The 27,960-nt window shown below is 37.9% G+C and overlaps 1 protein-coding gene across 2 annotated transcripts; it reads left to right on the forward strand.

The window, feature by feature from the left end:
* Position 1: 1 nt before the first annotated feature.
* On the forward strand, positions 2–27,960 carry LOC126973686 (spondin-1-like). Of its 2 annotated transcripts, none has more exons than XM_050821006.1 (15): positions 2–129; positions 3,188–3,397; positions 4,413–4,639; positions 5,787–5,975; positions 8,616–8,822; positions 9,233–9,499; positions 11,378–11,540; positions 12,133–12,349; positions 13,581–13,793; positions 14,241–14,289; positions 17,023–17,208; positions 18,657–18,801; positions 24,366–24,545; positions 26,093–26,191; positions 26,748–27,960. In XM_050821006.1, the coding sequence occupies exons 2-15, from the start codon at positions 3,238–3,240 to the stop codon at positions 26,774–26,776; spliced, it is 2,331 nt and encodes a 776-aa protein (XP_050676963.1). In that variant the 5' UTR covers positions 2–129; positions 3,188–3,237; the 3' UTR covers positions 26,777–27,960. The 2 variants fall into 2 exon arrangements, with proteins under 2 accessions (XP_050676963.1, XP_050676962.1); XM_050821005.1 differs by lacking the exon at positions 2–129 and adding an exon at positions 2,320–2,469.

The raw sequence follows: 27,960 nt of genomic DNA on the forward strand, positions 1-27,960 counted from the left end.
TAGCGAAAGCCGCTCACGTCGGTCGGATTATAATAACTCGCTTATTGAAAGATACGGAGAATAAATTAAAAATATCAATAAATTTTGCATTACATTATCGAGTGTTGAAGATCAAATTTGAATTAAAAGGTTAGTAAGCTGTTATTATTATGATAATAAGGCTTTATTGAATTCGCGCTTTAAGCTCTGCTAGAACAAAGGGTGCTTCATAACGCTGAGTGACTTGAGAGTTCATCAAATATCATATCGTAGCTATCTTTAAAACCTGTATTATCTTATTGTAATATAAAATACATTATATTGTTATTCAAATAATAAAATTGAATAGTTGCTGTTAATTACATAACTTTAAATATATTTGCAAATAAAAAATAGAAAATATATTATACGTAGGTGTTGTAAAAAATATGTATTAAATATGTACTTCATCACTCATCATCATCACTTGAACCGAAAGACGTCCACCGCTGGACAAAAATCTATCTTCAAGACGTTCAGTCCTGCGCTGAACTCATCCAATTTTTTTTTATGAAAATATGGAACTAGACGAGCAGGACGTTCAGCTGATGGTAATTGATACGCCCTGCTCATTACAATGGATTGCCGCTCAGGATTCTTGAAAAACCCAAAAATTCTGTGTGGCACTAGAATTTCGCTCATCACCTTGAGACATAAGATGTTAAGTCTCATTTGCACAGTAATTTCACTAGCTACGGCGCCCTTCAGGCCGAAACACAATAATGTTTGTACACATTACTGCTTCACGGCAGAAATTGTGGTACCCATCATCTAGCCGGCATCCTGTGCAAAGGAGTCTCCCTGGTATTCTTGACCATATCATTATAGTTGACTAGGCACTTAGTCAAATAAAAAATATATCTTTTTTAAATCATGTAAGTAATGTTATCATAATAAAAGTAATGAGAGTACTTTACCATAAAAATTCTTCTAATAACCCAGTACTATCATACTTAGTAAGGAAACTGTACCTAACATTTACACATTAACAAGCATAAAGCTACCTTGACTCTTTATTTTCTTCAAAAGAAAGTAATTCATAGTGAAGTTATTTACAGGAAAGAAAAGGTACGCTAGCTAGTACCTACTGCATGTATACGTGCAAAATATTTATTTATGATTAACTTCACAATTTAAAAAATAAAATTATTTACAAAACTTGTAATTTTTAAGTTTTTACAACTGTTGCTCAAATTACAGATACCTATAAACATACTCTTGCTGTCACTTTAATAAATGATAGGAAATTGCATGGTTTTTGGTGCTAAATTCAGTAAAAATGTTACACAAATGAATTGGTGATGTGAAATGTGTAAAAAAAAATATTCGAAATGGCCTTTGTTTTGGATAAAACTTTTTAATCTGTCTGGCCAGATCTATGGGTTTACACACAGTTATCATATAAAAGGCCACTGTAATCTCTAAAGATTTCCTAAGAGACAATATTAGCATGCCATTTAGAATAGACCATGTCTTCTTAAATTGTAGTCCACACGGTTCCAGATCTAGACGAGGGCCACTATTAAACTCAATATTCCTGAACGTAGACTTTGAGTTAGTGCGAGAAAAGCGCGTCTTGCAGAGTCTTGCCGGAAATTAGGCTACAAAAAGTTCTTCATACTGTCTGAAATTGCTAACTTATCACCTAAATGAAGCTTTGTGTCTCTGTGATAAAACATCTTATAATACAATTTGTAATTTCATTAGCTGTCACGTTCATTGACCTTTAAATTTATTCCTTCAGTTCAGAAGATGTTTTTGTATTCCAGCCTCCCATTAGGACAGCAAGCGTTTTGATCGATTCACTCTCTTAACAATAGGGGCTGTTTTACAGCATGCCCTGTACATCAAGGTTAATTTTAGAATTAAACTTCTTTAGGCGCGTTATGAAAATTTGATGAGAGAATTAGAAGATGCGCGCGCATCACTGTAACACTATTGTTACTATTGTAACAGGGTGAAGTTGGTTCCTAAAATTTTCTAACGTTTGCGACATTCGTTATTTTTTTTGGTTTCTTCGTTCATTATTAGGATAGGCAAAGGGTTTAAGCCCGTACAGCCGTATTCGTTATTTAATAATTAACTGTGAAAGCCATCGTTGCAAGATTTTTACAATATTATTCTTTCTACAAACGTAGAATCGCACGAGGAATAAATAATTTTAAGGATTTTTGCTTTGTTAGGCCAAAGAAGTATATCTTCTTGCGTGTATACATAAGTACACTCACACTTTTTTTTATATAAGAGGGGGCAAACGGGCAAGAGATTCACGCGATGGGCAGTTGTGAGGCAATCTCCATGGACATCTGCTGATTCCACATGACTGACTGCCTGTCGCACGATGAAGTGACTGTGCGAAGCAAAACGTTCCTAGAAAAACCCGTGGTTGATCCCAGAAGTCAACATGATGGGGGGATTTCTGGATTATTAAACGCAGAGAGAATCCCAATGGTGATTGATGTCATTTTTAATATACTAGACACTACCACTGCTTCGGAAACAAATGGCGATCTGAGAGAGAATTTAAATCTGATTTACAATATTGTATTGTCATTGCTATTGCTCTAAAATAATCATAATTTAGTTCCATGCTGTCAGATCACTTCGATATTCAGCTGTGGAGTAGTAGAACTTACGATAGAGCCATTTTTTAATAAAACATTTAAATTTATTAATAGATAATGCCTGAACAGTGGCTGGGACTTATTTATACAAGTGTATACATTTACACTTAAAGCTATTATGTATCTTATGAAGCCTACTAGAATTAGTTACAAGCAATCCCTTATTTCTAGTGTTATAATAATGAAAATCACTATTAAGAGCAAAAAGGTGACAATTTTTGTGAACATATATTATATTTTCATAAATGTACTAACAATGAAGATTTTGGTTGCTTAAACGGACTTTCACTGTGTATGTACACCTGGACCGAGAGTTGGATAAGACAAACGGCCCGGCAGTGTCTTAGTAATAATTTCCTGTTTGTATCGTTCGATACGGAACCCCAAAAACTACCGATTATTTTCGAATTAAATTAATTTCAATTTAGACGACAGAATCTTGTTCTTTACATAAAAGTTGCACAATTCCTTAAAACTTGGCAACGACTAAGCCTTCTTAACGAAGACTTTACCTGTAATATGAATTCAGTGTTTCAACATTGCAGTTCGGCGGTGACGCAATGAGATATCACTAAATCCTCCACTGCATTTCAAGATGCTAGTCTTTGTAATCGTTTGTCTGTTATCACCGATCTCATCATCATCATCATCACCGTGTGAACGAGCGCCGCCGCACGCTCAGCCTGCCGATTCTGATTATAAACTGGGAGTTGCCGGGGATCCAGACCTGTTCATACCTGGAGAATTATATTCAGGTAACACTTAGAACTCAATGCCTAGGTCTTCTTCATCAAAAGTCTACCGATCTTTTTATGGAAAAGGAATAAAAACGATCTTATGAGTTACCTGATGCTAAGGGTGAGTTCTATAGACTTACTTACTTACTTACAACTTAGCTGAGTTTAAGTTTAGCATAATCTTTGATTTCGTTTTCGTTTGGTAAAGTTCGTTAATCACAATTAGAAAAGTTTTTTACCGTAAGTAAACTCTGGGCAAATTCGAAATACAGCCTATAGATGTCTCATCTCGGCCTAAGTGATCACCGGGCGGTGGTCACATTCTCTTGCAACACCAGAGGAAGCTCACAGGAGCTTTGCTGGCCTTTTCGCTAGGTCGTATCATCGTGGAAACACTGTTGATTGCTTTTGTAACTCTACTTGTACATAACTCTAAGTGCAATAGCAAAATAGCTTTGCTCCTCTTACTCCCCGCATTGCATGTGTAAAAAAATAATTTGTAAATAGTTGTAGAAATATATATTAATGTATACATTAATATAATAAATATAAGATTAAAAAAAAGAATATATAATTTTTTTAATCTTTAATCTCTTCATCAATATATAATAACTAGCTGACTCGACAGACGTTGTTCTGTAGCTGTTGTTTTATTGAAATTGTTTCACAGCGGAACTGTCAAACCGTGCGTCATTAAATTCTCTCGCAGAAAATATGTCCATACAAAACAAATATTGGAAATAAAACTAATTATCGGTCCCAAATCGAAATAAGAACTATCCTATCTCTCAAGTTGGACTAAACTGCACTCCATGAATTAATCCCCATTTAAATCCGTTCGTTAGTTTAGGAGTCTATCGCGGACAAACAACGTGTCACGTAATTTATATATATTAAGATATATCAGTATAATTGGGTTTTGTTTAGCTATAACTCTTTTTTTTCGGCTGGGACATGTCGAAATTTTCATTCTTTGAGCAGCGATATATTTTATTTTTTATGTCAACGCGGATTTTCCAAACCTATTTTGCAGTTTCCCTACAAGGCGTAGACATCGGGCAAGGACCCAAGCCGTTCGTGGGTTTCATAATATGGGCGGAAATAGAAAAGGAATTCAATGGAAGCGCAAACTCTACCAACAGTACAATTAGCAAATATTCTCCGGGAACGTTTCAGTCTTACGACGCGCAGACAAAGCCCAACGAACTGTGTCAACCGGCTGTTGTTAATACCACTACACATCCTAAAACTGAGATTCAGGTTAGCTAGGATGACGTTTCTTGGTTGCGATTTTTTACTGGCGAATGCAAGAGTTTCAGATTACAGACATAACTTAAACGTTTTTTTTATGCAGAAGGAGGACGAACGAGCGTACGAATCACCTGGTAGGTGGTCACCGCCGCCCACATTCTCTTGCAACACCTGAGGAATTACAGGAGCGTTGCCAGCCTTTAAGGAAGGTGTTTCGCTTTTTTTGAAGGTACCTATGTCGTATCGTCCCGGAAACACCGCACAAGGAGAATATATTCCACAGCATTGTAGTTCGTGGAAGAAAGTTGTTTGTAAACCGCACTGTGGAGGACCGCCACACATCTGGTGTCACACATGGTGGGGATAATATACTAATTTGTGGCGTGTCGTGCAAAGGTGGAACTCGGCGGCGGGAATCAGGTGAAGCGGCTTTTCGGAACACTACCCGTGATAAACGCGGTAGAAGACACGCCATGAAGCGACGTCTCTACGCAACTCCAAGTGATCCAGCCGTTCACAGAGCACTGGGTCAACGACAATTCGAGCAGCGCTTCGTTACACGCGGTCAAAGGGATAGAGCTGATACTGGGGTGCACCAGACCAGAGATGACAGCAATAATCCATACGTTTAAATAGCTTTATTCTACTTGCAATGTTTGTGTGTATGCGCTTTTAAATTCGGTCATATTTTCAAGTTAAATTAAAACACTTGCTTTAATCATTTAGATCAAATCCAATATTAGCTCCGTACTATTAAAACTTAATATTAAATTTCATTGTCATCATCATTACAGTCGGAAGACATCTTGTCGCACGAGTTGCACATACTATTTTGCATTACAAATGCGACAATTTATGTATTATTAAACTTAAATTATAATTTTATTTATTAAATTAAGCTGCCAGACGCGTCAACCTGAATTCAGTTTTGATATTTCGATTGTGTTTTTTTTTGTTATTATTTTAGCAATTTTATCTACATTTGCGTGTGCCAAGTATAATTTGCGTGCGATAAGTAAACTTTTCATTTACGAAAAAACTCACACGTAATATTAAAATGGGAAAACAGCTCTGTTTCAGCGGCAACAGCGAGCGCTAAGATGCTACTTTTCCCGCATGAAAAATACAATAAATATAAGAATTCGTATTCTGACAGGTGTTATGGAATGCTCCATCGGGAGCAGAAGTCACGTGTGTCCGTTTGTGCGCCAAAGCATTTCATTCTGAGTCGGGCGTGACGTCATTACTAGCCCGGAAGCTGTGCCCGGCTATATCCACACCCACCATATTAATGAAACAACCAATAGTAGAACCCTGCTGTGCCTGTGACGAAGCTAAATATGAGGTAAGTTAATAGGCCGAAAAGTTAAGACAAATTATCCGCATTTCGAAAGTATTAAAATGTTTGCAAGAACGACATCTCAAGTCAATTTCCTTAAATGCAAATATTGGGGTTGAGCAGGATATCAACTGTAAAGTAGATCCTGTAAATGAAGCCACAACCTGAGAGTTGAACAAAGCATACAAGATTTTATGACTATGCGTCACTCGAACGATTGGCTCAGTTGAAAGAGCTCTCGCACGGTAAGCGAGAGGTCGTGGGTTCGCGAGACCCGCATCGTTCATAAAATTTTGTTTTCAAATTTTACTTGTATATAAAAATTGTATATAATAGTAGCTTTTACCCGCGACTTCATACGCGTGCAATACTTACTTTGGGCAGCATTTTTTATTTTTTAATATACTCACATTGCAAATAATACACAATAAATGCTGTGGTTAGTACATTTTTAAAAGCTACCAACTATAGAACTGTCATCCCCACACAGGTGTAAATTTTAGAAACGCTAGAACAAATATTTATTTATTACTTATTAAAGGATTAAATACAAATTTTCATAGTCTTACCTTCGATAATGACGAACTTTCATACAAATTTCCAACCCCTATTTCAACCCCGCCAAGTTTTTTTTGTCGCTATAAAAGATAGCCTATGTCCTGTCCCAAGCTCTTGTCTATCTCTGTACTAAAATTTTATCAAAATCGATCAGTTCAATCGATTAGGCGTGAAAACGTAACAAACTTACTTACATTCACATTTATAATATTACTAGGGGTATCTATTTAGCAATTTCAAAAGTCCTGACAATAAGCTTGACTCTTTAGTTGATACACACACACACACACTCACGCCTTGTTCGGCGAAAACAACAGACCGCCACTTGATTCTATCCTTACAAACCTCACGCGCTTCCTTTACATTCATAACTGTTCTCATACATGCTCGCCCATTCCGGGTACTTCGGATCTTTCCATTTTTCAAAACGCCCCCAGTTTAGCGACGAACGTCCTACGAGATCCCCTGTGACGATTTGCGCACACATAAGTACTTGCCTTTTACGTAGGTCACACTAAAAGTTTTGCGTAACTTAAAGAAACAACATGTTATATCCAAAATATTATGATTATTGCTTTTCAAAATACTCTCCTTTACATTTTAAACATTTTTTCATGCGATCGAACCATTTTTTTTAAACAGGAGGACCACAGATCTGAAGGCATGTTTTCTACGTGCTGTTTGCACGCTATCACTGCCTCTTCGGAATTGGTAAATGTAAAACCTCTCATCAAATCTTTGATTTTGGGGAAAATACAGAAATCACAGGGTAGCATGCACATAGACCCTCGGTCGGGGCTATGTGCAGTATGGGTGACGTGTTGTACTTTTTCGGAAGCTAAAAATGATTTAGTTTTGTTGGCCGTGTGTGAAGCGGTGTTGTCATGATGTAGGAGATCGCGCTTTTTGGTTGTCTTTCGCGAACCTTTTTTTAACAGCCTGGGTAAACAAATGGTAGAATACCACTCGGCATTAACACTCTTTTGATCTTCAAGTGGAATTGTATAGGTGGGACCCGTAGCTGAGAAAAAAATGCGATCATTTTTTTCCCAACGTTTCTCGCCTGCCTCACTTTTGTTGGCCTGTTCTTATTCTCAAACACCCATTCACAAGATTGCTGTTTTTTTCGGGTTCAAAACACAAAATGTACATTTCGTCTCACATGACAATGTCATAAACATCATTAGAATCTCCGTTGTCGTAATTCATTAGCATCTGTGAGCACCATTCCACGCGAGCCCGCTTCTGCTCCGCTGTCAGTTCATGAGGGATCCAACGACAACAAAGTTTCCGAACTTTCAATTCTTCGTGTAAAATTTTCAGAATTTGGCTCATACCAATCCCCAATAGTACTCGAATTATCTCATAGGTAATCCGCGCGTTTTCTTCAATTAGCCGCTTAATAGTAGATACATTATTTTCGTTGACAGCAGTTGAAGGCCGCGAAAATCGTTGTGTAAAGAAACCCGACCTTTCTCAATTTCAGCAAACCATTGCCTTACGGTGCTCAAGGTGTTTCTCTCCCAAAAGCATTTTGAAGACGAGCGGCACAGTCTTGCGGAGAGAGAGAACTTTTAAAATCATAAAAAATCATCGTCTAAAATCTTTTCAACTTAAATCCACTTTCGTTGCGTACGTAGAACTTTGATGTTTGATAAAAAAAAAACAATTGACAAATGATTTAACAATATATAATATACATTTTTTTAGTTTTTTTTATTACTAAGAAGGTTCCAACGTTTCAAAATATATAACATTCGAAATCCAAATAGTTCCGATTAGCTAGAAGTGCAAAACTTTAGTGTGCCCCATGTTTGATTTGTCATTCTTTCTTCTCTGCTCATCCGCTCCTTAGTTGACCTCGATTAAATTTTGTTTCTCGTTTAAACTAACTTATTTGATATTAGTTAATATTGTTCGTAGTTTTAGTTGTAGTATTACTTTATCTCATCTAATTAAAAATAAATGTCCGGACATGTCCGGATTGATACAGACGGATGGGTTCCCTATATATATGCCATTATGATGCGATAGCAGAAGTATTCAAGGATGGATGTTTTGTAGCACCAGATTTTTATTTTAAATCAGGTTACATTCGAAGGACTCTGGTCAAGGAATATTCACCCACGTGATTTTCCACCGGAGACAGAGCGAGCTCACTTCAGTGATGTGATCGGCGCATCGCACACTGCTCAATACAGAGTCTGGCAAGAAGGAAGGACTGCCACTGCCGGCCTTAAGAGATTGGCTGATGATGGTTCAGCCACTACTCTTGAAAAAGAATTGAAGTCAGAGGTAGGTCAATCATTTAGATGATTGGACTAGACTTTTCTTTACCTTGATTCTTATCTTTCTGTGTTCTGTGGGTAAAACGTAGTTATTATGACTGTTCATTGTCAGTACATTTATGAAAGTTTAATATATGTTCACAAAAATCGTCGCCTTTTTACTCTTAATAGTGATTTTCATTATTATAACATTAGAAATAAGGGATTGCTTGTATGTAATTCTAGTAGGCTTCATAAGATACTTACACAATAGCTTTAAGGATAAATATTATAAGTACACTTTTAATACCGTTTTTGCAAACGGTTGATTTGAATGGTGATTTTTGAAGTATGTACCTGGGCCTCAACCGAACCCGTTTCTCATTCTTCAAAAATTGTTTACTTATAATATACAAATATTTTTTTTAATAATTGCAGAGCGAACACATAAGGACCATAATAAAGGCTCGAGGGATTACATGGCAGCAGGTATCTGGGGGAGGAATACCCAGCACCTTCGCTGTATTCAGGGTAGACGCCAAGCACCATTTGGTGTCGTTAGCTTCCAAGCTGGCGCCATCTCCAGACTGGTTCGTGGGAGTCTCAGCTCTGGAACTGTGCAACTCAAATTGCACTTGGACACAATCTGCAATACTACCCCTGTATCCTTATGATGCTGGAACCGATAACGGTATTACTTACACGGTATGTTATAGAGTTCATTATTAACCGACTTAAAAAAAGGAGAAGGTTCTCGATTCGTCTCAATACCTCAAAACTTTCGACTGGGTGAACCGAATTGATAATCCTTTTTTTATTTGAAACCTGGTGCTTCCCGTGTGGTCTGACAATGGCATCCATGAACGTATAGCAAAGTGGATGATAAATTTACGAATAACTCAATATCGCGCCAACCGATTTCGATGATTATTTTTTATTTGAAAGGATATACTTCAAAGGTAGTTTGGTGAGAGTTTGGTTAGATTCTGATTACGGAATCCATGACTAAGTAACGTAACTCTTCAATTCTTAGGAGCAAATTAACTATACTCGGCCGAATCTTTTTTATGGTATCCGGATATTTAAGTCATCTGTCATGACATAATTATGGCCAAGTAATTGTCGTAGTTGAATATGATGATAAATGGGACTTCTTAACGACTTACAGTAAGGGTGCGATCTGTGGCAGAATTTCTTACCGTCTGTAATCAAATTGCGAAGCGCTTACGTTCATTGCTGTGTTGAAAATTTAGTATATCTGCATATATTTAGCCAAATTGTTAGTTAATGTACTTTAAATTCACTAAAAATCATAAAATAAAAATAAAATTAACAAAAAAACAACCGACTTCAAAAACAATAGATATACTTAATTAATATGCACTAAAAAGTATAAAAATAATTGCGTGTTTTTATACAATCTAATTAATTAATCTAATTCTAGTTACAATTATTGTAATTTTTGGAGTCGGTATCATACAAGATAGGTTTGTAACTACATACATAGTTATAGGAGAGATGTGCTTGAGTTGTGAGGAGGCGAGAGGCGAGAGCGAGTCGCAGCGGAAGGACACCGATTCCAAAAATGACAATAATCATAGCTAGAATTAGATTAATTAATTAGATTGTAGAAAAATACGCAATTATTTTTATACTTTTTAGTACATATTATATCTATTGTTTATTGAAGTCGGTTGCTTTTTTGTTATTTTTTTTTTATTCGATCATAGATTTTTTAAGGACAATAAGGGACGAGACTAGCAGAACGTTCAGCTTAGATTAGACAGCAGGATTCTTGAAAAACAAACAAAAATCCTCAGTGGCACTACAATTGCGTGCGCCACCTTGAGACATAAGATGTTAAGTCTTATTTGCCCAGTAATTTCACTAGCTACCGCACCCTTCAGACCAAAACACATTAATGCCTTCAGATAACTGCTTCCAGCTGAAAAAGGCACCGTTGTGGTAAACACAATTTAGCCGGCATCCTGTGCAAAGGAGCCTCCCACTACTAAGTGCCCATAGTCGCCCCCGGGGAAGCACAGAGCACAGTTTCTGCTGCTTCCAGAGTTATGGTATTCCCAAAAGTATTTAGATAATTAAAAAGAAAACGTACTTACTTTTCGACATCTATGTAAATGTCAAAATAGTATATTTAGGGCGTAAGGGATGTTGAATGAATAGATTATAGAATTACCACAATAAACCGCGGGGTCGTTTGCTGATAGTGGTTTCTGAGTAACACTAGGGTGGCTGTTCTAGCAACAGAGTCAGAATGAGATCGATTTGTACATTAATGGACGAAAATTACTTCTATATTGTGAATTAGAAGCCCAAACTACACTAAATCCTAAGATTTTGTAATAAACACTAATATTTACCAGCTGTTCGAACCGTTGTCTTTACCTCGAAAACACGGTAACTGTTGAAAATGAAACAGACATGTAATACGAGTAAAATCTAGAAGTAACCTGAAAACAATATTAATGAAAATTAAGTAACTGAATTTAATTATGTCGTTATGTGACCATGATAGAGTAAATATAAAAGTAGCGAAGTTTTTTAAAACCTGAAACTTTTTAGTCCCATCGCAGTCCTACAATACCAGCTGCCCCAGTACGTGCTCTACGTCCTGATTGGCCCCGGGATGCTCGATCGCCCTTCTTCAGCACTACGGGAGAAATCAGACCGTTCGCCCGATTGAGACTCAACAGACTTCGTCTCTATGAGAAGAATTGTGATACCGGTGAGGACAGAAATAAGGAAGTAGTTTAGTTTAGCCACAAAGTAGGGATGGATACTTTGTTTAGTTCCGTAGAAAATGTAAGATAGGGAACCTATTATAGATACAGCAAGATAAAAAAACTAAGCGTACATATTGTTACTGTAACAGTTTCTGATTGACAGGTCGTAAACAGTCAGTCACGCTTGGTATTAGCTCCTTAGTAGTTTGAATATTAAACTAGCCAATCACTAGCTAACTTACACACAAAGGGCTCTATTTAACCAGACCAGTTTCGATTTGTTAAAGCTATATCACTGAGACACCACGGTGTCGCAACCAGGTGCTGCTACCAATAAAATATATACAGCTCTATAGGGTCGAGTTACTCAACTGGTGGCCGTTTGTTTGCGCAACTAACTGTGGTTGCGCGACCAGCTCGGACGTGTCATGACTCTGGTGTCAAGTTTGGTAGCGTACGGACACTAAGGTGGCGCGACCGGTTGCACCACCTTGGTGTCTCAGTGATATAGCTTTAACAAATCGAAACTGGTCACGTGAATTGGTCTATGGTATTACATGCCTTTCTTGAACTTACCCATATTTGCATTTTCAGAGCATGGAGGAGAAGATACTAGAGAGGGTGAAGCTTCCGGTATGGGGTCTTGTGGCACCCATACGTGGGGTCCGTGGGGTCCCTGCAGCGTGACATGTGGAACTGGCCGCTCTGCACGACAACGAAACTACATGTGGCCTTCCAGAGCAAACGCCGATGGGTGCAGAGTCGCGCTAACTGAATTTAAATCTTGTAATGGACCCAGAATGAATTGCAGGTTATTTATTTTACTCTGTGGTTGTACTGATTGTACTGCGGTGGGGGGCTTTCTTAGCTGCATCTCCCTCAGATTGATTGCAGGGAACAGTTTTGTAACCTTGCAGAATTTAATATAAAATTATGTACTTATATTAATTTAAATTTACTGAATTTATTGCAAGTTTAAAAAATCGGGCCAAGGGTGAGTGTTGTTATTATACTCTTGCGATGTCTTATTCTTATCATAATCATTTTTAAGTTACATTTCTTTTGTCACGAGAGGGAAAAAATATAAATGTGAATTTACACGATGCGCGCGATCACCGTCACGCAAATTTGTCACCCTGAAGTTAGCTGGCCAATTCGACCATTTCTATCATACTTCAGCTACCAAGTCTCTCGTAACCCGTATGTCTAATTGTCTACTGAATCGCAACCAATGCACGAAAATTAAATAAATTTCAATAAATAATCTCAATTTATATACAAGTTTTAAAGTAGTAATTTCTCTCTAATTGCATAAAAATAATTTATTACACTTTATTTAACTAAATTATGCGGTATAATATTATTTTCATTGATTGTAGTTAATACTTTCTTTATTTCGATTTTGTCATTTTTACAAACGTAAAATAGCACGAGGAACGCCAAAGAAGAATAACTTCTTGCGTGCGTACATAAGAACATACACATTTTTTTATTCCTTACAGAAAACCACAATAACCGATCAGTTACCAACAACAAGCAGCCCACGTTCACGTGTTTGCGCATGGATCAGCCAGCGCTCCCGTCACAAATAGATGGTTTAGATTGTGCAATATAGTATTTGCAAGTCCCACCCTACATTACCAAGGGACGAGATGAGCAGGACCTTCAGCTGATGGTAATTTATACGCCCTGCCCATTACAATGCAGTGCCACTCAGGATTCTCGAAAAAACCCTGAAAAATTCTGAACAGAACTACAATTACGCTCGTCACCTTGAGACATAAGATGTTAAGTCTCATTTTCCTAGTAATTTCACTAGGCACAACGGCCTTCAGAACGAAACATAATAATGCTTACACATTACTGCTTCACGGCAGAAATAGGCAGTACCCATAATCTAGCCGGCATCCTGTGCAAATAAGCCTTCCACATATACCATATGCCCTAAATCGCCTCTTGGGAATATTACTTCCCTATTCTTTTTATACCTCGATGTAAAACCAGGTCTAAAATATTTTTTAAAGTTTTAATTACTGTGACAGAGTTCAATCTGAATACGAGCCAGACCCTGCGGAATCGTCGGGTCCTTGCGCCGTGTCACCTTGGTCCGAATGGTCTCCGTGCGAGGGGTGCGGGGTTCGTGCCCGCACGAGGCACTATATAGTTCCCCGTGCTCATAAACGATGCAGTGTTGGATTCAGAGCGCGGACTGTTTTAAGCCAAGCTATGCCTTGCGACGCCGGACCCTGTTTTAAGTATGTCAAAGATTATTCTCTTAAAACAGCATAAAACTACGAGTTTATTTTTTAACTAGCTGATTCCCGTGACTTCGTGCGCGTACGCACATGACAGCACGGAGTCCTTATGAAAATCGTTGTTATATAATCTTTAATAACTTTATATTAAATGAAGATAATATCATAATATTCTTTAAGACAAGGGCCAAGTATTTATTAAAGTAATCAGTCAAACATAGAAGGCTTTTTTCCGTGTTCACAAGTGAAAACCTCTTTCATTTTATTTATATAGATTTTACCATATCACTATATTAGTTAAGTATAATGTCGGTCAATGTGGTGACTATTTCGCATTGTTAATTGATTTAGTAACTCTTTAGTTTAAGATGTTGGCAGAAGCTAGTATTAAATAAAGTTTGCACTCGTTTTTTAAACTTGATACCATTTTTATACTTTTGATTTCAGACCTCCTGGAGCTTATAAGAACGCTACAAACTTTGACTGGTTCTTTGTGGTAAGATTTTTTTCTCGTAATCCTTTAGGCGATAGGGTAAACATAAACTGGTACAAACTAGGTTAAACTAGTTTTTCCCATCGGCCTTTGGACAAATGTGCTTAGCCTGGGGTTATCCTGTTGAGCCTAACATGAATAAGTACAGCTCAGGATAAACTGGTTTGGCCTAGTCCATACTAGTTCCGCCTCGTTTAAGATAAACTGATTTGGCCTAGAAAAAAAGTTTGTGGTTCAGTGGTTTAGGCGTAAAAGATGCGGCGGTTTGGGCTGTGTTGCCAGTTGGAGATAGACATATTGTCGCGTAGCAACGCTTCGACGTATATGACGAGAGTTGTTAAACGTCATATCGTGCAGCAACTTACATGACGAGAGTTGTCAAACTTCAAGACATTGATAATTTCAACAGCTGCGTCAGCAATACTCGTAGCTTTAGCGTAAAAGTGTTTACTTTAGACGCTGTAGACCCGGGCTCGATACACCTACCAGTGTATGGAATATTTTGGGTTTTGCAAAGATAATGGAAATTTCTAGTAAGTTCAAGATCAAATCGAACAGAGTAAAGAGCATGGAAAATGTGTAAGCAGGATAACAATAGTTAAAAGAAATTTCTTGTACAATTTCAATTTAAAGATGGAATGGGGAAATTATTTTGAAAATAGAACAGATCCGGGGGTATATAAGCCGTACTAAGCGTGGCCTACGGCAGTTCTAGTTCTGACTCGAAAGTGATCCAGGTGAAGAAGAAGAAGTAAAGAAGAAGTAGTGAAAAGTGCCAAGTGATCCAGGTGAAGAAGAAGAAGAAGCTAGACTTAGTGTTCGGTGCGGTGTGACGCGTTGAAGATACCGCCGCCCACAAGAGGAACAGCGGCAGACCGGCGAAGTGCAAGTTCAGAAAAAGTGAACGCAAATAAAGACTTGTTCCTATAAGCCGAGTATTATTTCCAATCCCTGACCCACTCTCGTGTCAATATAATATAATGTACGAGTTAATAATTGTGTTAAACTGCTTTCTCAGAAGTCTCAATCTGTCTCAGAAGAGCTGATGAGTACTTCAAAAATTTCTATTTTAACACAATTGTCACTTACTTATATCGTTTTCCTTATGGAGCTAGAGCATACATTTTCTAGCATAGGCCTATCTATTTCATTATTCATTTCATGGTATGCAGTAATGAGTATGGTTATGGTTGGTAAATCTTATCTACCTCTTTCACTGCGACCAATGTGATCTATTGTGATAGCCACTGTTAACTATAGCTCTCTGCTAATACTTTTCATGAATCTTATTATATTGTTTGCAGTGATCTTATTTAATGAATGAATTTATGAACGATGCGGGACTCGAACTGGCTACCTTTCGGGTTCCGTCCCAGCGCTCTTTCCAACTGAGCCCACCGTTCGAGTACGCATGGAGTTATCAGTTTAAGAATAACAAATTGTTTAGATTTGAAAGAGCGACACCTGAAGTCAATTTTCTAATATGCAATTATTATATACATTAAGTAGGTTATCAACTGTAAAGTAGATCCTGTAGATGGAGACACAACCTGAGAATTGAACAAGATATACTAAAATTATGCTATTTACCATGCGTGCTTGAACGGTTAAGTTGGCTCAGTTGGAAAGAACGCTCGTACGGAACCCGAGAGGTCGCGAGTTCGAGTCCCGAATCGTTTGTAAATTTTGGTTACAAGTTTAATTTGTATAATAATCAGAAGTGGGAGATATCACTTTAAAAATAACGAATTGTTTGTAGAGTGGTTGAGGAATTGGTCTTCCCTGTAATGAAGAGAGAAAGAAATAATTTTTCAAGGTGAAACTTATTACATCGTCTCAAACTTTGTCGTCTGTGTGTTGCATGTCGCGTGACGGTCGGGCGGCGCCTATAGTTCGCAGCAGCTGACCGTGTAGTGTATAGACTATTTGTGCCAGTGCTCCACACTATTTTGTTTTTTTTTTGTCAGTGTTTAATGTAGATGTTGTTTGTCGGTATTTAATGTAAATGTTGTTATTAAAGTGAAACTTTTATTTGCTTTTGGTAAACAACGACACAGCTAGTGAGTCCAAAAAACTGATCAACGAGGAAAAAGCAAAGAATAGTGTTTAATTAGTTAGTTTCACTTTTACCGTGGTTTCATAAAACCACACAATCCTTTTTTATTTTTTTATTTAGTCACTACACTACAATGAACACAACAATAAACCTTAATAGTTATATTATATAACCTTAAGAGTATAGGACATATATACAGATTCTTGAAATATATGTGAAGAGGCAGGAGGGCCTGCATCAGAACTCATCTTGTGTGATGTATGTGGGTAGGTAGGCAGGCAGGTGGGTGTGAGCAGAAAAATTACAAGTCCTTGTTACAATCACGGTTGTTTAATCAGCACAGGGTTTAATAATCGAAATACACAGTTAAATGAACAATGTACAGTCTAAGCAACACGAAAACCAACTTATTTTTAACACTAGATTAAACTATCACTCGGATGCAAAGCGATTCGTCACAAGCGTGGTGCGCGGGCGCCGTCTCGAACAAAAAGCGAAGTCAAGATGTCCGCCCGCACTGCCATCGACAAGACGCTTCGCTAGGCTGACTTTTACAGCTAAAAGTCAACCTGACGTCCAACGTTGGCGGATGCGCCGTCATATGGATATAATTGATTTATTTGTTTGTTTTTGTAGTATCGATGCACATTGAGTGTGTAGAATAAGTTTTTTGATTGCAGGATAATCCGCATGGCGATTGTCCTGTTACTCCGTGGAGCTCGTGGTCTCCGTGTTCGGCGCGGTGCGGTCGCGGTAAACGAATACGCACGCGGATATACGTGACACGGGACTCGCGCGTGCAACAGTACCTCAGGAGACGACTGATTCACGAATGGAACCAGAGATTTGCGCAGTTACAAGGCCTGGTACGTTATTATATAGCTTATCTTTGCATGAGGGGGTGTTGGTTCCAACACTCATGTACGGAAGTGCTTCCACTTGGTATGGCAGAAGAAACATGAAAGCAGAATAAATGCAGTTGAGATGAGAGCGTTGAGAAGTGTGATAGGTGTTAAACTGAGTGACAGGATAAGAAATAGTGAGATAAGGAAACCTTGTGGTTTGAAAGAAGATGTTGTGACAAAAATTGAGAAAGGTATGTTGAGATGGTTTGGACATGTCGAGAGAATGAATGAAGAACGACTGACGAAGAAAGTGTATAAAGAAGTGGTACCCCTACGGGAAAGAGGCGTGATTTTATGTATGTATGTATCTTTGCTGTACTATTCTGTCGCACGAACTATAGAAGAAACACATTTATTTTAAGAGCTATGCAGTCATACAATCATTTTTGTGACACGGATAAAATCTTTTTAGCTCCAGTATTAATTCAATTAGAGCCCATTTTGTAAAACAATTTAGCAGTGATTAACAAATTAAAATTAGGTGTGAAAATAGGTACTCCTTTTTTACCTTGCTTTCTCTCTTCAACTGGCGATGGGAGTGTGAGAGTTTTATTTAATAATTTTACTTAACAAGTTTCATTTAATAATTTTTAAATTATACTTGTGTTGTTTTTTAATTAATATGTTAGATAACTAATAATATGATACTTGTTTCATATGTACATGTGGAAGCCTATTATTAAAATAAATTAGCCTACAATTAGTACATGGCCTACCATCAGGCGGCATGACTCTTGCGTTAAGACCACAGCGCATTTTGATATCACCCCGATTCAAACTTATCAGAAGCGTATCAAAATCAAGGAACTTAATGAATGAAACCTGGCACAACATTCAAAAGATTAAAAAGACGAGCGTCACAAGATCTAAAAGAGAAATAGATTGTAAATATTATTTGGGCAAATCACTCGACTCTGCTTCAAACAGTCCAGCTAAATGTTCTTAAGACAGGTTGCAGGAAACACAAGAGTTCAATTAAACACCGGTCATATCGCACTGCGCACGAGCGGCGTTGATCCTTTACCATCATCCATACACCTGTTAATATCCTGTTATTTCATAAAACCGACATTTTTTTAATGGTGTTTAGGGCCGAGACGAGCAGGGCGTTCACTTGATGGTAATTGATTTTAATTACAATGCAGTGCCGCTCAGGAATCTTGAAAAACGCAATAATTCTGAGCGCCATTACAATTATTGCGCTCGTCACCAGTAATTTCACAGCTACGGCGCCCTTCAGACCGAAACACAATAATGCTTACACATTACTGCTTCACAGCAGAAAAAGGCGCCTTAAAGTAGGTATTTTGTATATTGGTATTAATTCAGGGTAAAAAATGATATGCAAGTTAGTAAAAAGCATTTAATTGTATGTTACATGTATAGATTTTAATAGTTTACTTTGGCAGGAGTTATCTGCGGAGAACATAACAAGCGATAATCCGAACGTGGAGCTCCTGGCTGCAGAGCACATCGAGCGCTGCCAGTTCACTCTGACCCGGCAGGAGGCACTGTGTGATGGAGACGATGAATCCTGCGAGGTCATCTCTGATGGTCAGTTTTTGTCAGCGGCCCGCGAATACACCCGCGTAGTTTTCATACCAGCGCTTCGTCACAAATCGAGATGTGTCGGCCAGTGCCGGATTAAGCAATTCCGGGGCCCGTAGCAAATTCTTTCAAAGAGCCCTTAATCTATATTGAAAATAGTCGGCTTCAGAGTGTCTGACACGGATTGTCTTAATAGGAAAAGTTGTGGAATTTCACGTAATATGACATCAATTATCATCATCGGACGGAAGATGTCCACTGCTGGACAAAGGTCTCCCTCAAAGATTTCCACGACGATCGGTCCTGCGCAGCCCTCATCCAACGTATTTCGGCAATCTTGACCATCTGGTCAAGATTGCCGAATCAATCTTGACGATCTCGTCGGTCCATCTTGTGGGGGCCTACTAACACTGCGTCTTCCGGATCGTGACCGAGATCTCCATTCGAGGACTTTACCGCCCCAACGGCTATATGTCCGTCGAACTATGTGCCCTGCCCACTGCCACTTTGGGCTATGGTGGTAACTTTGGTTCTCCTCATTTCTGATTGGATCTCGATTCAATCAATATCACATATTAATAAGTTTCACTCAAGAAATTACGCTCAGGCAGAGATGAGTGGGTTTCAATACTCCAGGGCCCCCTTTCGCGCGAGGCCCGTAGCAATAACTCTTGCTACGTGGTTGATCCGCCACTGTGTGTGGCAGACAGTCTTATGCAGAGAAGTAGTCCAAAAAACTGGACATATCCAACGTATCTTAAATTTATATTTAATTTACTACTCAGAGATTGCGTACGAATATGTACGAAGCTAAAAATGCTTGGCTGAATATAGCAAGTATTAAAAGTTTTCCATGTGTCTAAGCTCATGGGACACACTTCTTTGTATTTCAGCTTTTGGTGATCTTACGATCACATCTACTGACAGAACAGAGCGTGCTCGTTTTGGCCGTGTCAGAAAATGTGTCGGGCTTTTGGGTTCTATTCTATTCTATTCTTCCTACTATGGCTCCTGTGGAAGGTATACCACAAGTTTGCCAATGTCACGTTAAGGTAGACCACCAAGCTTAGAGTATTCTTTTACTAATTTTAATGGTATTGATCGGTGCTTAAGATTGAAACAAGTTTTATTTTCTTATACCTGAAACAAATATACATGCTGTTAGGACTATAGACACACACAAATATAATTACTTAAATTATTTGATATAAGTACTTAGTGCTATTTACAACTTAATCTTATTTATTTTAATATATTTACACAAAATATATACAAAAGGAGTGAAAACTAGGGAGAGGAGACATTTAAAGGAAGTTGGGCGGGGAATTTCAGGAGGTATAAAATTGTATAAAGAAGGTTGTGTTAAAGGGCAGCAAGATATTCAAGTGCACAATTTAACTGATTGGATGAATCCTGTATGGACTTGTTGGAAGTATAATAGGAGGGGGAATAGATGAAATTAAAAAGAGGATATCAGCAATCATGGTTGACTGAGGTTGAGGTACATAGATTGAGACAAGAGAGATGTTCATAACCTTTGCTGCAACAATATTTATACCTGGATGAGGACTAGGAAGGGTAATCGAGGAGAAGGGAAGGGTGCGTCTTATTAATAAGGCGCAACCCGCACCAACACTTTCTGCTCGATCATCTCTAAGGCATACATAGCCGGGGACCCTGAAGTGTGAACCAGGGACCAGCCATGTCTCAGAGATGGCGATGGCAGAAGGAAGGTATTTATTTATGAGATGTGTAAGACTGGGTTTTTTAGGACGTAGGCTTCTGGTGTTCCATTGCAGAATGGACACTGGGGCCATGGTTATTGACTAAGGACAGAATTTGTGAAAGTTGATGGGCAACGTTGGACGGTAAGCTTAGACTGTTTTTAGTTATAAGGGATAGAATGATGGACAGGAGAGCCTCCAAGAGGTTATCATCCTGCGCTGATGATGAAAAATTGGATTGATGGGATAGTGCAGAACCATTCGGGAAGGATGAAGGAACATCGGCAATGATGGCCTGATGAGCAGCACGATCATAGGACTTACTTAAAATGGGTCTGGAGCGTGAAGGGAGTGTTACAGTTTTCCTGTAACTGACAGTAGGAGAAATGGATGGCTGAGTGGTATGAGCTGGTTGAGAGGAAGAGGGGGGTAATTCACTATGGGGTAATGAGGGATTAAGGAGAATTTCAGAGTAAGGCTTTACTGATTTCGGGCAACGGTTTGCTGCCTCCTCATAAGATAAGTTTTCCTGAGACATGATTGCTTTAATGGATTTTTGTCTACCATGTTCAGGACAAGCTTTGTTGGTGGCAAAATGTTGACCTGAGCAATTTATACAAGAAGCATCTTTATCAGTAACCTCACACGTATCACCAGCATGGGATTGGGCACATTTGAAGCACCTTGGCTTAGATCTACATACTGTTTTTATATGGCCAAAGCGGCAACAGTTCTGGCATTGGATAGTAGGGAACAGGTATGTTTCTATGGGGAGGGAATTGTGGAAGAGGAAGATTTTTCCCGGAAGCAATTGGCCTTGAAATGTTAATACAATGGTTTGGGTTGGTACCCAAGTCACTCTACCCTCCTCAATTACTTTCCTATTGAGTCTGCGAGCCTTTAAAATCTTTCCACAACCAGTGGGAAGATCAACCGACTCCACAAACTCATTCATAGACAGGTCCACTGGGACTTGACGAACTATACCCATCTTAGTGATGTTATAGTTGGGAATTGTTGCGGTATATTTATTAGCAGCTAAAAGTGGGTTATCCAGAAAACTGTTGGCATCTTTGGCTGTTTTAAATACTACTGAAATTTTATTTCTACCTACTTTTTTTATTCCGTCAGGGCAAATATTAGCAATTTTGTGCCTGTGGAGAAGCTGGCCGAATTTAATTGGCTTTATAGTGAGACCTGAGGCAGGGTCTTCTTCCGTGCGGGAGACGTGGATCAAAAAAGGTCCTTTATCAAATGTTGTATACTGTTTGATACCAATTATTAACGATGGATCACTATATACATTTTGGATAGAGGCAGAAGCCATGTCCGTATCGATAATTGTTTTTTTAGGCGCTGCGTTTCCTGAAGAACTATCTTCTAGCCGTCGTTTCGAGCCGGTTAGAGCAGGAATATCCGGTGGATCCGGAGGTTCCGGAGGAGAGATCTCCATAGTGTAGAAGTTAGTTGCTGTTAGTTAGGTTAGATGTATTATGAACTAATATCTATATTAAAATGTTAAGACCACTCACCAAAATAAATGTATAATAACAGAAAAGAAAACTGCTGCAATCAATTTTACAATAGGCTGCAGTAGGTAAAGCCTTTTTAAAAAAAGTGGTAACTAAAACTCGACTCACGCGTGATAGCTACCCGTCCGTTTTCCGACTTTCTAATGGCTACTATCTTAATTAGGGTATTACTATTTCGGCTTTTGGGTTGCCTTTTGCGCCGATTGGAACGCTATTTGACAATATGACATTGTCAATATGAGTATTAGGCTAAGTATAAAATTAAATGAACCACATCAATGCCGTTGTGGCGTGCAGGTAGATGCTCTTGGCCGTCAAGGGCTATCCTGTCCTGAAAATGTGTCTGTCATATCGAATTACCTTGGCTTACCTTGTAAAATAAATATAGTATTTTCTTTGATTAACGCGAGTGTTACACATTTATATAAAACACTTTTAAAGGATTTAACATCCGTTCTTGTAACTGTGTTTTTACATTAGAATTTTACGTAAAAGTTAAATTTTTACTTTTATTCGTTTCGACAAAACGAGATCTGGAAAGGTCTTGAAACCTCGGGTTAGCTAAAATAAAAATAAATATAATCACAAATAAACGTTGGTAACAATTTGTGAGTCGAACTACAGTCAATGCGCGGATGCCAATGCTCCTTTAGACACGGTAAAAATAACACTTCTAGGACACAAAAAGTCTGATAAAATAATAATTATATTTTTTATCGTTACATTTTTATTGTGAATATTTTTTGTATTAATTTGTAATGAAAGAGCGCGAATTCAATGACTTTTATTTTATTCTTAAAACTAATATTGTCAACTGAGCTTTTGCATTGTTATTTTTATTATACTGATGCAGACATCTTTAAGTGTAAGTTTGTGTATCAAGAGTTATTCGTCTTTGTTATCTGTACTGTTAAATGAGGAGTCGCTTATTTCCTTCGTTTATACTACGAAAACTACTGAACCAATCCAAGTAATACTAAAACCATAAGATGCGGCGTGTTTCGGAGAAGGTTTTAGTATATAATTGACGATGATTACATATCCGGAACCTATATTTTTTTGACTTAGAAATACCTATATATTCGTAATACAAATAGTTCAGTCATTGATATTTCATTTAAGTCATACAATTCAAAGGGCAAAACAACGTTTACCGGTCATATCTTATATCTTTAGACGAGCAATTCTTGTATATATATAATCTGAATCTCGGAAACGGCTCCAACGATTTTCATAAAATTTAGTATACAGGGGATTTCGGGGGCGACAAATCGTGCTAGCTTCAGTTTTAAAAAATGTTTTATCCGTGTTTTAATGAGTAACAGCTACAATAACATTAGAATACAAAGGTTAATTTCGCCACTATATACAAGACTATAATCGCTCAAATGGAACATTGGGTGATCCGGAAAGCAGAAGACTCCGGTTCGCATCCAGGTGTCCTATTAGATTTTTTTTTGTTCAAGTTATGTACATTCCTAAAAATCCAAGCAAGGCTCGGTCGTCCAGTTATTACTAGTTATAAATGAATAGGCAAAATACAGAGCAAATTAATCACTATCGAGAGAATGGAAGTCGTCCAGTCGTTTTGGGGATAAGGTGGTACAGAAAGACTGACCAAAAAAATAATAAGGTACTCTAATACAAGAAACTTGTAAATATTTACAAACATTGATTAACTTGCTGTTTTTGTACTCAGACATTTTAATTTTATGCACGTGTTCTGCCGTTTCTTCTGCCTCCATGCATCCTCTGCTCAAAGAGCTGTCTGTAGGTATGATATATAGATGCTTGTTTTTACTATCATGCATATTTTGTCCCTGTGTAGTCTGATCAGGTTGCGGGCAAACTTTGACGGCGCCGGAACCTTCTTTCTTTTTCTGCATCCTTTGCTGTTTCTCCATTCTGTTAGATGGTATTGTTCCGTTTTATCTCGCAGCCACTTTTTAATTTGGGCCTGAGGTATTGAGCAGTGATTCCGGTCCATATGCTACGCCTTGTCCCTTTAGCCCTTTTCGCTAGTTCATCCCATTACATCGAAGGCATATATGTATATAATAATAATCATAATATTGACACACTTTTCACACAAATTATCTTTCCCCAAGTTAAGCATATATACCCTGTGGTATGGGTTACAACGATATATTTAATACAATATACTTACTTAAACATACATAAATTCATATAGACATACATAAATATATTTAAACATCCATGACTAACCACTCGGCTATACAGGTCGTCGTATATAATATATGTAAAGACAGTATAAGTGATATGCAGAAAAAAATCTTTTCGTTTATACATTCAGAGGTGTGCAAGCTGCCTTTATCTGTGGGCCCATGCAGAGGCTACCAAGAGCGATGGTTCTACGACACCTCACGAGGAGTATGCGAGCCGTTCGGGTACACCGGATGCGGAGGAAATGGAAATAATTTCCGCAATCGAGATATCTGTAACCGTGTATGTGGAAATTTAAAGTCTAGTACAGGTATGTCGGAAATTGATGTGAGGTTTTTTAAATTCAATCGATATTGCAAAATTTGATTTAATTGTTAAATCAAATAGAAAAGAAATACTTCAAACTTAGATTAAGGATTGGTCTCCGCTGCGCTAAACTAGATACCACAGGCGTAGTCGCAAAGTTCGGCTACTAGCACTACGCCTGAGTGGACGTATTCCAGCCAGTCTTGAACAATGTGTGACGTTGACGTGCCACATGTTCTGTTACACTTTGCTAATCATTGAAACTAAAATTCCGGGTTGCGTAGTAAAACTATGTAAAAGTAATACTATAAGAAATAAGAAAGACACTGGGATCACATATCATCAGTACCTAAGTATTTTGTATTTTATTCATTTCAATGTAAAATAACACGAAGCGTATGTTACAAAATTTGGAAGATACCATTGAGTGTCAAGATGCCACGCACACACGCATCTAATAGTTGCCGTAATAAAAAAGCTATTGTTCTTAGGTAGTGCGGTATCTAGTTGGAGTGGAGCGAAAAGCTTAATAAGACTAAGACTTCAAGCATGAAGAGATCAGCAGGAAGTAAATATGTTTAAAATTTTTGAACCATTCCGGAATTCTGTTTTTATCTATTTCACAAATTGTGTCTATTCATTACTGTCATTAAAGTTATGAATAACTTTTACCTTTCCTTTAGCACGACAGCCGACACGCCACAAAATTAGTGTATCATCACCACCATCTGGATGTGTGGCGTTCCTCCACAGTGCGCTTTTCAAGGAGCTTTCTTCCACGTACGATCAAGCTGTGGAATGAGCTTCCTTGTGCGGTATTTCCAGGAGGACACGACATGGGTACATTAAAAAATTCACCTTTCCAAAAGTCTGGCAAAGCTTTATTTCTCTGGTGTTGCAAGAGAATGTGGGCGGCGGTGATTACTTAACATCAAGTGACCCGTACGTTTGTTTGAACTACTCTTACATAAAAAGACGAGCGTTACATAACCGAGCGTGTGAGCTTAGTCTCATTCTAATGAATAAATAGCTCAAAGCGTTCAAAGAAGTTTTCTTTGGTAACAATACAATTACACAAATTAAATTTGAAAAAAAAAATTATGAACGATGCGGGACTTGAACCGGCTATCTCGCGCGATCCGTGCGAGCGCTGTTTCCACTGAGCCAACCGTTCGAGTGAAGTATCGTTCATCAATCTTGTATATCTTGTTCAACTCTCAGGTTGTGGCTCCATCTTCAGGATCTACTTTAGAGTTGATAAACTGCTCAATCCCAACATTTGTTTATTAATATTTTTAATTTGTAACCAATATTTATGAACGATGCGGAAGTTCTAACCAACTGAGCCAACCGTTCGAGTGACGCATGGATCACAACCTGAGAGTATAACAAGACATACCAAGATTTTCAAACCATGCGTCACTCGAACGGTTGGCTCAGTAATCAGTTGGTAAGAGCGTTCAGACGGAACCCGAGAGGCGCGGGTGCGGTCCCGCAGCGTTCACAAATTTTGGTTACAAATTTAATTTGTATAACCTGATCGTCTTTTAGAGTCTCCTGTGCTTGTTGAAGCGAGCACCAAGAGGTTGAAGGCGACACCATCCGCTGAAGGCAATGATGTGATGCTGAATGATGTGCCTTCGTCTCCAAGTGAGTACAGCTACTTCATCACAATATGTTCCATTAGGTTATTTTAAGAGAAAACTTGTTGAGGGTGGAATGTACTAACCGTGAATTCAGAATTAAAGTCCCCCCTAATGCTTAGTAAATGATTATCCTATGTTATTACCAGTGGGAGGCTCCTTTGCACAGGATGCCGGCTAGATTATGGGTACCACAACGGCGCCTATTTCGGTCGAGAAGCAGTAATGTGTAAACATTACTGTGTTTCGGTCTGAAGTGCGCCGTAGCTAGTGATATTATTGGGCAAATGAGACTTAACATCTTACGTCTCAAGGTGACGAGCGCAATTATAATGGGCAGAGCGTATCAATCACCATCAGCTGAATGTGCTGCTTGTCTCGTCCCTTATTTTCATAAAAAAAAATCTATATGATATTCTATGATGATTTTTCTGGATATGCTGAATTATTTGTCAGAAAAGTGGAGTTAGTAGGGCGTGTCTATTTAAGTTTTCAAATGTACCAAAAAGCATATTTTGAATATAATATAATTTAAATAATATATATACCATTTATGATTTCAGCACTCAACGATCGCCCAAAAAGTGAATAATGAGTCGTATTTGTAGAACAGCTCGTTGGAAATTAGATGCTACCAAGTCAATGTGATGTCTTGCGTGGACTTGGAAGAGGTGGTAGTTAAGTAATAGTTAAATACTTATGAAATGTTCTAGTTCCATTAGTTAGTTTTTACTAACGGGTAGACAATTATAAGGAATGTAAATCTCAATTTTGGCACTTGTGTCAGTCAAAGTTTACAACACATTTGCGAGAAAACAGTACAATTGTTTGAGTTGCGCAAATAATTCATTACTAGTTCCAGCTGTCAGTAAAAAAATTCTTACTATAGGTACTAAGGCCAACGAGAGGAGATAAAGAATGTAAACAAACAGACGGTTACTGAGTTCCATTGCGATAACGAGCGATTATTATCACTCGTACGCAGTAATGGCGTCAGTTGGTCGACGAGTTGACGACAGCTGTTTCGTGGTACATGAAAGCAGTTAGTACCTACTGCATTTGTCAACATTTTGGTCCGCCATTTTGTGAACAAATTGCAATGCAAGTTCAACTAGACCTTAGTGTGTGCGCGACATAAAGTGGAGAATACAATACGCTGGTATTTAAGCTATCGAATTTTATGATTTACGAAAGATTTGACCTTCGTGACCTTCGTAACAATATTATTTTAAATATGTATATTGATAATTTAATAACGTTTGATATTCTTATATTTTGTCTGTCTATGCAATTAAAATTATAGAAAAGGTACATGGAACCTTCTCATAAGATGTAGGTACTTATATCTTTTTATTTTCCACTTTAGATTATAATAGGAAGTGTATAAAATTAATCAAGTATAAATAAGAAGTTGTATAATTGCAGCATGTTCGCACTTTGGAATATTTGTAAATTCGTCAACCCAAAAACTACAGAATTATTCTATGGTTTGTGTTCGTTTACCTACTTATTTTTAGGTACAAATAAATCCATAGATATTAGGCATTTCTTGTATACGCACATATTAGTAGATACCTAAATGGTATAATGATTTTGTTATTAAGTTTTTAGCTAGTTTGTTGAAGTTTTGAAGGACGCAAGTTTGAAGAAGGAATAAAAATATTGCTGCCTCAGTTAGTTTTAATTGTACAATAGTTCGTGATATTAGATTAGATTAGTTATTATATTTCGTACCTACTGTACTGTTTCAAATAAACAAAGTTATTTGTCGACATA

Source organism: Leptidea sinapis, chromosome 30 (assembly GCF_905404315.1).
Source record: "Leptidea sinapis chromosome 30, ilLepSina1.1, whole genome shotgun sequence".
Taxonomy (NCBI): domain Eukaryota; kingdom Metazoa; phylum Arthropoda; class Insecta; order Lepidoptera; family Pieridae; genus Leptidea; species Leptidea sinapis.